At 34.8% G+C, this 11,508-nt stretch overlaps 1 protein-coding gene across 1 annotated transcript; it reads left to right on the plus strand.

Moving 5' to 3' along the window:
• The first annotated feature begins 924 nt into the window (after positions 1 to 924).
• On the plus strand, positions 925 to 4,145 carry LOC113281716 (uncharacterized endoplasmic reticulum membrane protein YGL010W-like). Its single transcript, XM_026530522.1, has 4 exons — positions 925 to 1,477; positions 3,458 to 3,520; positions 3,621 to 3,692; positions 3,777 to 4,145. The coding sequence occupies exons 1-4, from the start codon at positions 1,121 to 1,123 to the stop codon at positions 3,888 to 3,890; spliced, it is 606 nt and encodes a 201-aa protein (XP_026386307.1). The 5' UTR covers positions 925 to 1,120; the 3' UTR covers positions 3,891 to 4,145.
• The last annotated feature ends 7,363 nt before the right edge of the window (positions 4,146 to 11,508 follow it).

Raw genomic sequence — 11,508 nt, forward strand, 5'->3', positions numbered from 1 at the left:
TCCTCTTGCATTGGTTGTCGTAAAAAAACGTGGACCAAAATGGTTGGCTACAATTTTGCAATTTTATTTTGAGATTATCGTGTGTTGTTGTTAATGTACTCATCATAGGCATCCGCGGGCACACCATAACCTAGAATCCTTAGGGTTACATTGGCCTTTTGTTCAGGACTATGCCCTCGTAGGTTTCGTGCATCAAATTGATAGTTGAATTCAGGGTTTACCCGACAAAACTCTCCAATAACCCGCATGACCAAGTGTTGTGGCATGCAGTAGCGACGTTGAAAATCTTGATCAGCGTATATATTTCTATTAATAAAATAATCACGCATTATTTGTTCCTGACCTTCCTTTCGAAATCTCCACGTATATCTTCTTCTCAATACAACTCCTAGTTTTGGATCTCGCGAACTTTGTCCGTGTCTAATTGTATCATGCTATTGGTGATCGTTCTCTCATCATCTGAATTTGTATCCATTTGATCCAGCTGCTGCATAAATCATTGTTGTTGCAAAAATACTTCCGTTAATAATTGCGCTTCCTCTTATTCCAAATTATGATTCATAATGAATGAAACAAATGAAAATAGAGAATGAATAGTAATTGTGTGTGCTTAAAATCGGTGGATTTCATATCTTTATATAAGTAGAATGACATATAGCCACTCGTGTTGGAATAACCAAATAGTTGTTGCCATAGCAGCCAGGAACCTTCCGTTCAGTGTAGGTCAAGAAACAATTTTCTCACTACATAAAAGTGACTTTGTCCATCCACCTGGCATGACAAACCATCAAATTTGGGCTGCCCTTAACTAACCATTTGATGGTTCCATCGGAACCACCCTTATACACACGCATATGATGACCTGGCACCTCGAAACAAACTCATCTAATTCTGGTCCATTGATGATGATGCAATACATCGTTAAAAACAACGCGGACACCTGACACAGTCCTCTTTGCTTCCGTCTCCTTCTTCATGCCAAAAGGACTGTAGAAAACAACCTCAACGACCCATTCCGTCTCCTTTCCATCATCTTCTTCTTCTCAAAACCATTCATTAATTAAAACCACAGAAATCAACATTCCCTATACGTTTCTCAGGTTTCTTAAATTTTTTTTGAATGGCGAAAAGAAGTGGATTACTTGATCTTGAGAAACATTTTGCTTTTTATGGAGCTTATCATAGTAACCCAGTCAATATTTTCATCCATACTTTATTAGTTTGGCCTATTTTCTTCACATCTTTGATCTTACTCAACTTTATACCCATACCCTTTCATCTTCTTCCTCAAATTGAAGCTTCAGCAGCATTTGGGAACTTGGTTTTGAATTTTGGGTTCTTTTTTACATTAATCTATGCTTTGTATTATGTATTGTTGGATGTTAAAGCTGGTTCATTAGCTGCTCTTCTATGTTTCTTCTGTTGGGTTGGAGCTAGTTCTGTTGCTCAGACACTTGGGTTCTCTCTGGCTTGGAAGGTAATTTTTTTATTTTCAAATTTGTTCATTAATTTTGTCTGGATTTATGCTAATTCAGTGCATAATTAACTAGGATTTTTCATATTTGACAAGAACTTATTAGTTGTTTTTGAGTTATTATTATTCAGTCTAGGATTAAATATTTGTTAATAGAAAGGATCAAATTAGGTTTGAGGAGGTTCCATTGACATTGTTATTTTGAAGTGCTGAAATGACATTTTGCCTTGCACCTGAAGACTTAATGGCTGATTTTCGGCGACAATGATCTACTCCACCTTAATAGTAACATCTTGTAACCAGTTTATCTGTGCGTTGAACATATTGACGTTTACTAGACATGTCAAATATTGTAGTCAATGGATGCCAAGGTTCTGAACTTTAGGATGGATTGATTTTTGGTGAGAATATTCAGCTCAAATTATGTACTATTGCTCATGGACATCAGCCAAGGGAGTCTTTACCGTTTAGGTGCAGCGGAGAATATCATTCTATGCATGTCAAAGTAGCAATGTCAATGGTATCTACTTTATGTTATAGGATACACTAGTTTTCCTATGTAAACTTATATATATTTTATAATGACATTCTGGTACTTTCTTGTTGGCTTTGTCTTTCTATCTTTGAAAGTAAGTAGGTATCTGTCAGTCTTCCTTACTGGTCATGAAGTTAATGTGGTTAGCTAAGCAGTTTTAGTCATACATTTGTCAACCTATGGGTGCTTTTAGTGATTTTTTCACTATGTGCATTCATTATGTGATGGATAACTTTTTCGTTAAATTTGCTTTGAATGTTTCTTGCTCTATATCCTTTCTGAAAGTTTTTGTATTACTGCTAGGTAACTTTATTTTTACTATTGATCTGATTTTTTTTCCGGATATTGTTTCTGTTTGACTGTAAGTAGGTGGTCTTGTTGGCATAATGGGTTTGTTATGCATTTTGATTATTTACTTTGTTTTTTAGAACTTTTTACTGCATTTCTCAAATATATTGTTTGTCATCTTTACTGTGGTTAATTGAGTCCCTTCTAGCTCTTTTTTGTCTTCCATTTCGTCTAGTTGTTTCAATTAGTGATTTCTTCTTTTACTTTTCAGAACAATCTTGAGATTGTGTACACTTTAGTCTCTCCATTGAGCAGCATCCTATTGTATCCTTCCTCATTAGTTTTACGCTTGTTGTTTTTCTTTATGTTGACAGCAACTATGTTTCTAGCTGAGTTTTTGTGATTGTATTTATTGTTTTTAGGATCGGACCTTTTTGTTTCTGTATATTGGCAATATATGGTATTAGGTTATTGATAGAGAATTAGAGACATCATAACTAGATTCCAACTAAAGTATGTAAATTCTTGCAATGGTAGGCCACTGTTGTGATTTTCATTTTTAAGATCCCTCTTAATACTCTTATTTCAATGGGAGTCTTCGTCAGTTTTTATGATTTTTATAATTTTTATCTTCTAGATGTCCTCAATCCCTTGTATTGCTGAAACTGAGTTATGACTTTATCTCTGCATATAGTATGTTACTTCTAGAGTCTAACCGAAAATTTCTTAACTGAAACCTGCAGAAATGAGTCTATTAGAAATATAAATCTTAGTTAATAAAACACTCTTGGCAGCGAGTTTAAGACTTGCGTACATTCTGAACGCTTTAGTGAATTTAAGGTAGCAGATACATGTGATTGCTGCCTCTGCACAAATCTGATAAGCAGAAGACCAGGCTATGTAATTTTGGTGACTTTTCCCTCCGCTTTAACAGTGTGTTTCGGTCCGAGTGTGGGGTTATATCTCAGGAAGGCGTCTGTGCGAGAATAGAATAGTATATAGATAAAACTACATTCACATTTCGTTGCCTATCTAGTTGCGCGTTTCTCTCTCTTTTGCCACAGGTTTCTAATTGTTGACTAGTAAGTAGTATATTATTTGCAACTTAGTAAACAAGAACGAAATGTGTCTTACTAAATATCGATACTGAATGACTTCAGGTAGTTCTGGGTGCTCAGTTGTTCTGCTGGACTGGACAATTTATAGGCCATGGAGTCTTTGAGGTAACCAAACCTGATTAGATAAAACTTGTGCCATGTTTTGTGTGGCTTCTGACTTCGGAGTTATTGCAAATTTACTCTTCCCTTTTGCTCTTTTCCTTAGAAGCGAGCACCTGCGTTATTTGACAACCTTACTCAAGCATTTTTAATGGCACCATTCTTTGTTTTGCTCGAGGTAATTGATTAATTTAAACCATCTTATGTTTGGAAAAAATAACCTACTGCAATGAGAACTTTTTGATGAGTGATCGTATTTCAGGTTCTTCAGATTATCTGCAAATATGAGCCATATCCCGGTTTCCATAAAAGTGTGCAAGCGAAGACTGATGCTGATATCAAAGAATGGAAAGAAAAAAAGGGGAAGAAAGCTTAGTGTGTAACAACTTTTTGTTTCCTTTAATGCTGATTATCTAGATGAACCAAAGGCTGGTGCAGAGACATGTTCTAGCACCACAAAGATAAGTGTGTAAAATATGTGAATTTGTGACATTCATAGTAGCATCATGCCATCACCATATAAGTGCTGTGAACCACTCCTCGCATTACCGTATAAGATTGTCTAGTTACAGTATGTCTCAAAACTGCAATCATCCTTGTGGAATCAAATGGAATCTAATATACAAAACAAGACATCAAGGGTTATTTTCATTTGAATTCCTTAATCTTGGTCTTAAGACATCATTGATAGTTCTGTGTCTGCCATGGGAAACACCGAGAAAGATGCTGAAGGGAATAATAATATTCTAGCATCGCATAGACATTAGGTTTTTTTGTAGGCGTAATTTTCAGGATTTTTTTATGCTTGATTGATTAATCTTTTTCATTTACAAACGAATAACTGAAGCAATCTCATTAACATTTTGAAACTCTGGTTATTTTAGATTCTACAACGTATTTCGTATTTCGGGTTGCCAAATATGCAATTTATTTGAACTTTAATCACTCGTCCTCCGAGAGGCCTAAATTTCAGGCTTCCAAGTTCGGATATCATTTGTTTTCCTAGCTAATATTTATGGATACATATCAACGATTACTTGTTTTCTTGATCGTGGATTATATTGTCTAAATCAATGCTTGAAAAATGCATGTTGCTATGCGGGGCTGATTTAGTAGAAGACTGGCAGTCTAGCACAGTCGTGGTGGTCACGGTGTTATTCGGCAACCGTTTAGCTGGGATGGTGGCGGCAGGTGATGGATAGGTTGGATGATACATGGCTAATGACTAAGCCCATTTTTAGCTTCCAGTATATATTTTGTTGATTCTTCCGTTAATTAAGCAAGATGAAATAGAAGTAGAAGCTGAGCCATAAATCTTTTTTGTTAATTTATGTTCACGAACTGATTTCCAGAGTATAGTAAGTTGGAACTTATAACTTGTAAGACTTGATGAGCTATTGTCTTATTAACTCGTGTACAAGAATTGATTTGGTCATGCGAATTAATTGGTTTTGAAATGTTCCTGGATACTTTTGAAGTACACGACCTGACTTAGCTAGTAGGCGAACTAGTTGATTTTAAGAGGTTCCTGGACGCTTTTGGTGTACACGAACTGATTTAACAGTTAGCGAACTTATGAATACGAAAGGTTCCTGAACTCCCAGATGACAAATTGTTCAAAAACTGTTTTGCACAGTTCACGAACTGTTTTAGCTTTTGAGAGTTACTGAAAAACTTGATGGTTCAAGAACAACTTAATCATTGTTTTTTGGCTAAGCACAAAGTTTATTTTAAAAAATATCCGTTTGAACGTTCTTCTTTGTAATTCAAGGTAGACTTCTCACATGCTTGCATGATCAATCTATATAGAGAAGTTAAGCTTTTTTGATATCAAAGTAATTCGTAAATATGGAAACTAGTTCACGAACTTAGCTTTGATTAAAATCTACTGAAAACACAGGGGATACCAAATACACCCAACTTTTTCGTTCGACAACCTGTATAGACAAAACTTAATACAATAGCAAGTACACCCACTGAATGATCCTTAACAATATGTATATAGAGTTTAAATCTCAACATCTACTCAATCAGTATATGTATAGACACAAGGTCCCGTGAACCTGATTGTTAAGCAAAGTACTTGGACGATCTCAGAAATTAATATTCAAGATCAATCTAATCGTATATGAATAATCCAATTGGTTCTTCCAAGAGGTTAAACTTGTTATCTATCTTTCAAGATACGAATTCTATAAAAAACAAGTCTCGTAATCGATTACAATTAAATGGACATATCTACTTAAATTGAATGTGTACAAACCTGTGCAAATTCAATTATAAAGATAAAGAATATAATGCGAAAAAGGAAAAACACAAGACACCAAAAATTTTGTTAACGAGGAAACCACAATAGCAGAAAAACCTCGGGACCTTGTCCATATTTGAACACCACACTGTTTTAAGCTGCTACATACACTAGCCTACTATCAGACTTCAGACTGGAATATAGTTGAGACCGAATCCACCCTCCAAGCGATTCAGTTACAGTTGCACTCCTTACATCTCTTGAACCTCGCAAGGATGTATGCACTTGATTACCTTAGATGACATCCTTTATATCCTAAGAGTTGCTTCAGCCGAAGTGAAGACTTTTGATACCAATCTTCTTATAACAGATAAGCCTATTTGATTTTCGTTTAAATTAAAGATCAAGGTGTGGGAATCTGTTTGCAATTGAAAAAGCTAGCAAGCCTCACAAATCCGGATCTTACGACTCCCGAAGAGCATCCTAGATTCTTAACCTCCTCTCAAGAACAATCTTCAAAAGATCAACTAAGATCGGTTTTCAGATATCTATCTTGAGGAATCACAAAGTATAAGACAAAGAAAACTTTGCGATTTTTATCTATCTTGCCTGAAAGAGATTAAGAGAACCTCGATAACAGAAAAGCAAGATCAGGATTCACGAACTATCAAGGTAAAAATAGTCGGACCTGGCATCACGAATCCCAAAGCGAAATCTTTTAGTCGTACACCTAATTATGTATCTCAGAGGAAACCTAAGTTAATAAAGGACGACTCTAGAATCAACTCGGACACAAAGTGTCAGGGATTGATTTTCCCAGTTGAAAGACGATCTTTATTTATAGTTTTTCCAAGACCAGGGGTTGATTAGAATTCAAGCTAAGATAACTTGATAATCAAGCAAACTCTATTCTTGAAAAATACAATAAGAGAATATACACTTAGGTTCGGTTACTGAACCGTGCAAAATGACCATTCACATTGGCAAGTTAACCAAAGAACTAAAAACAATTTTATATTCATTCAAACACTTAAGATTTTAATCATGATGCACACACATAAGTGTTTAAGTGATCAATAAAGTCTGAGAAGTGTTTAAGAGAGTTCTAGTAATGCTAAACGTATTATGAAAGTAAGTCTTTAAGCATTTACTAAAATATAAAATGGGAAAGTTGGTACAACGATTTTCCAACCGTATGGCTTTTTCACAAGTCAGGGTGCTATGGTTCGTGAACCTGGTTTGCCAATCCTACAAGACTACCGAACTCAGTTGACAACGGTTCGTGAACCGGGTTCGCCAACTGTTAGCCTATTATTCCAACTTTGAAAATTCAGTTCGCCACTGTTTGCCAACCGGGTTCATGAACTGTTCCCAACTGAAGTTTCGGTTTGTGAAATGGTTCGCCAACCTTGCTGTATTTCTGAAACTCAGATATCTATGGTTTGCGAACTGGTTATCCTACCATGAGTAGAAATCAGTAAGTTAAATATTTCTCTCTTATGATGTTTGAAACATCCCAAGTGATAAAATCATTGTATGGGAAACCACAAATTAATTCAAATGACTAATATTGTTAAGGGCCTCTGAACATCTTTGCTTAAAATCATATTCCGAGATTTTTCACAAGACAAGCTTGACTCGAAACTTCTTCTTTGTAAATATACTAAAAGTCATACGACATAGTTTCAATAGATAGAATGGTGATATACTGATTAAAATAGAATGGTTCAATTTTCACTTACCTGATATAGAAGTTCTCCAAATGTCTTCCTCGATCTTCAGTCTTCAAGGGTGATGTATGATACTCAACTACAAAATCTAACCTAATCCGAGACTTGACTTAGTAAACTAGAAATAAAGATATAGTTTTGATCATCTAACATTGACAACAAGATTGAAATAACAAAACTTGTGGGTTCAACCGAGCAATGCTCTAACAACTACCTAGCTATATTTGCCATTATCAATAGAGGACTCTCTGAAAACTAAAATATCAATTCCGACACCTTTATGTCCTAGTTGCGGCTAGAATCGTCCTCTAAATACCAAGGTTTCTTCGTGAAACTGTTTTAGGTTACGACTTTTAAAATCTTCACTAAGGGATTCGTAAAGCCCGGTCAAACTATCTTTTACTTGATAGTTCTTAATATCCGGAATCTTATCTTGATCATCATAATTCTTGTCCATTCTAGAGGTCTATCTCTTCTGCTATACATCAAGAATTATCGATCAGGGAATAAGTATGACAAAAATTACAAAGTTCTCTTCGTCACAGACTTCATAATTCCACAAGTATCGTAAAGGTTAGATTGATCTTGTGAGGTAGAATCAGTTAGGAATCTCTATAACCTTTTGAAGAGAGAGTAAGCTATCGTAATTGTTGAGGTATGGTTGATATCTTCGTTATCTTTAAGGTCCCTTACAAATAAACAACTTTTTGAAGGAAACCAATAAGCTATCTGTTAGAGGAAGATTAATTAAAAGTCTTCACTTAAGCTGAAAAACTCTTAGGGTTGTAAAGGACGTCATCTATGGGAATCAAGTCCGTAAAGTCTCGAGATATCCAAGAGATGTAAGGAGCACGACTTAAGCCAAATTTCTCGAAAGGTCGGTTCCGTCTTAACTAAATTTCAGTGCGAAGTTTGATAATAAGCTAGTGTTTGTAGCGGCTTAATATATGGCGGTGTTCAAAACTGGACTAGATCCCGGGGTTTTTCTGGACATTGTAGTTTTCCTTGTTAACAAAATTTCTGGTGTCTTGTGTTACTCTTTTACCTCATTATATTGTTTATCTTAATAATATAAATATTACAAGTAGGACGTTAAACAACCTAGACAATTTTTAAGCTCAAACTATACATAACCTAAAGACTTTGCTCTTGCGAATTCGTGTCTTGAAATATATATTACAAGACTTGTTCTTGTTTGAATTCGGTTCGTGCACATTTCAGGTACATACTAGCTTGGTTCTTGGATATTGATTTTTGAGATCGTTCAAGTAAACTTGTTTGCAAATCAGGTACAAAGATCTTTACTATTGATCTATGCTTACTTATCGTAAAAATTTTGTCCATACAAGTTTCCAAGCAAAAAAGTTCATGGTGCACTTGGTACCCTCTCTTTTTCACTTCATGGGTTCAGTAATACATAGAGTATGTCAGAAAAGAATCTAACTTGACACAGACTGAAGAAGAAGGGTCCTGGATGAAATATATATATATAATTACATGAAATTTGAAGTACTACCATCTGACTTACTAGAAGCAAGAAAATCCAGAACAAAGGCAACAAGATATTAGCTCATAGATGATGACATGTAAATAAAGTTCTATCTAAGGCCACTCTTGAAGTGTGTAACAGAATAACAAGGGATGCAAATCCTGATATAGATAGACTCTGATGACTACAGAAATCATGTAGGTAAAAGGTCACTTGCTGACAAAGCCAGATCTCAAGGATACTTTTGGCCACGCATGAATGCAGATCTCATCAAAAGAAATATGACAAGTGCCAAAGGTATCCCTAATACTATAATCTAAATAGGTTTTGAATGCATTTTCCATTTGAAACAAGTGAATACTAGATTCAAATCACATAAGTAAAACACGACTCTAAAAATCAGAAATACAAGCATGATTCTAGAAGTCAGAAACACAAATACGAACCTAGAAGTCAGAAATGAAAATATGATTTGAAAAGGTAATAAATTTGAAACAGTGATAATTAACACTTTTAGATTCTGAAATATGCAGATATGATAACAAGATACATACACCAGTAGAAACCCTACACAATATTTTAAGACCAGGGACATTTATGAAATGGGCGTTGGACATCATGGATCCATTCAATATGGTAAAAAAAAACTCATATTCATAGCTTATTCAAAAGCATAAATAGAAAATTTAAAGCATAATGTGAGAATTCAAGCTTTGAAAACTGAATTTGAACTAATAAAAATTAAAATTAAAATTCAAATGCACAAGCGCCTGGAGGAAAAAAAAATACCTACTGGTAGCCACATATTATTTCTCTAAGTGGGTTGATGCCAAAGCCTTGGGAACAATCACGAAAAAAGATGTCAGAAAGTTTATCTTGGAACACATCATCTGCAGATTTGGAATGTAGCTCCGCAGAGAAGTTAATATATAAAAATATAATTCTTAAACTCAAAAACTTTGAATTATATCAAAATCTTCAGAAAAGATCATTTTTCCTCCTTAAAACTTAAAGATAAAATAACACAAAAATGTGGATATGGACACTTGCTAATTACTGAATATAAACCGGTTTAGCACGCCATACTACCCACAAGTAAATGGACAGGCAGAATCTCGAATAAGACTCTGTCATTCATTATAAAGAACAATCTAAATGCTGCTAAGGGAATGTGGGCAAACATTCTACATGAGGTGCTATGGGACAACAGGTCAACCAAAAGATCATCCACCCTCGAATCCCCATCTTTTCCAGCCTTCGGAATGAAAGCTTATTTACCCACAGAATTGAAATTTCCAACATTGTCAGCCAACTCAGGCAAAAATGACGAAACTATCCTAAAAGTTATAGAGGAAGTTGATCTAAAAGGAAAAAAAACATTGATACAACTCGAATAATATGAGAGATGCATGAGAAAAAAACTACAATAATGTCAAGCCAAGAGACTTTCAATTGGGTGATCTGGTACAAAGAGAAGTTTTACCTAGCGGCTTTGAGTATTAGCTGGGAAAACTCGTTGCATCACGAGAAGGACCTTACATCATATATGAAAAGATGAGAAAGGGGGCATACAAGCTGAAAAACCAATCGAGTGAAGATTGAACTACCCATACAATATCAACCATCTGGAAAAAAATATTTTCAGTAAGGAATATGCGTATATAATTTCTTTTGAGAATAAGAACTAGAAATTTTGACTGTAAAGTGAAGCTCAATAGACAACTCACTAAACGAAAAAGAAAAACCTCAGCAAGAGGAAGAACTTGATTATATATATGTAAAATAGTGACAGATACACATGTAACACATATACACCTCAGACTCGATACCTAACACAAGTAATAATCAACAAGAACACCTGATTACAGGTAGATATCTTACCTCAGAGGAAAAAGCCTATCAGAAATTTATTTTCAAAGAAAAAGTGAGTACTAGTAAGGCTAGTTCTATAAGCATCAATGTCATGAATGGGTAATTTTATTCTGCATAAATCAAAGCTTCCATAAAACAATCGATACAAAAAATAAAAAGATAAGGTGACAAAGCTGGTTACCTTGTCTTATGCCTCTAGATGGATAATCCGGGTTACCCAAAGCACTGTTGAGCATGATATAAGTTGAAACTGTTGAGATATATTGTTTTATAGTCTTACACCAATCCTCATGAAAAATCCTAAGAATCTAAGAAAATGCAAAAATGAAAAAAATAAAAAAATAAAAAAAGATTCCATTTTGCTTTTAAAGAAGAAAGCGTAAAGCTTAAGTTGGCCATAATTTTTGATATATTATCTTATAAGATGAACTGTAAATTTATGGACGAAAAATTAATAACGACGAATGAAGGATCTTTATGAAACAAAACTTTTCATCATTTTTGGTAAAAGTCCGTTGCGCTTTGGCCGCCACAAAAGCAATACCTAGGACATCGGGCACAGTTGCACAATATTGGGTTTCGGCATGCGTTTTAGATATCCAAAACGTGAGCCATAAAAGAATAAGTAAGCGATATGGAAAGATATAAAGGAAAC

The sequence above is a fragment of the Papaver somniferum genome, chromosome 5 (genome assembly GCF_003573695.1).
Source record: "Papaver somniferum cultivar HN1 chromosome 5, ASM357369v1, whole genome shotgun sequence".
Classification (NCBI taxonomy): domain Eukaryota; kingdom Viridiplantae; phylum Streptophyta; class Magnoliopsida; order Ranunculales; family Papaveraceae; genus Papaver; species Papaver somniferum.

Excerpts from the sequence above, each read along its gene's own strand:
- LOC113281716 (XM_026530522.1), top strand. The coding sequence starts at position 1,121 with ATGGCGAAAAGAAGTGGATTACTTGATCTTGAGAAACATTTTGCTTTT. Across the intron at positions 1,478-3,457 it reads GGTTCTCTCTGGCTTGGAAG|GTAGTTCTGGGTGCTCAGTT; the intron begins GTAATTTTTTTA and ends GAATGACTTCAG. Across the intron at positions 3,693-3,776 it reads CATTCTTTGTTTTGCTCGAG|GTTCTTCAGATTATCTGCAA; the intron begins GTAATTGATTAA and ends ATCGTATTTCAG.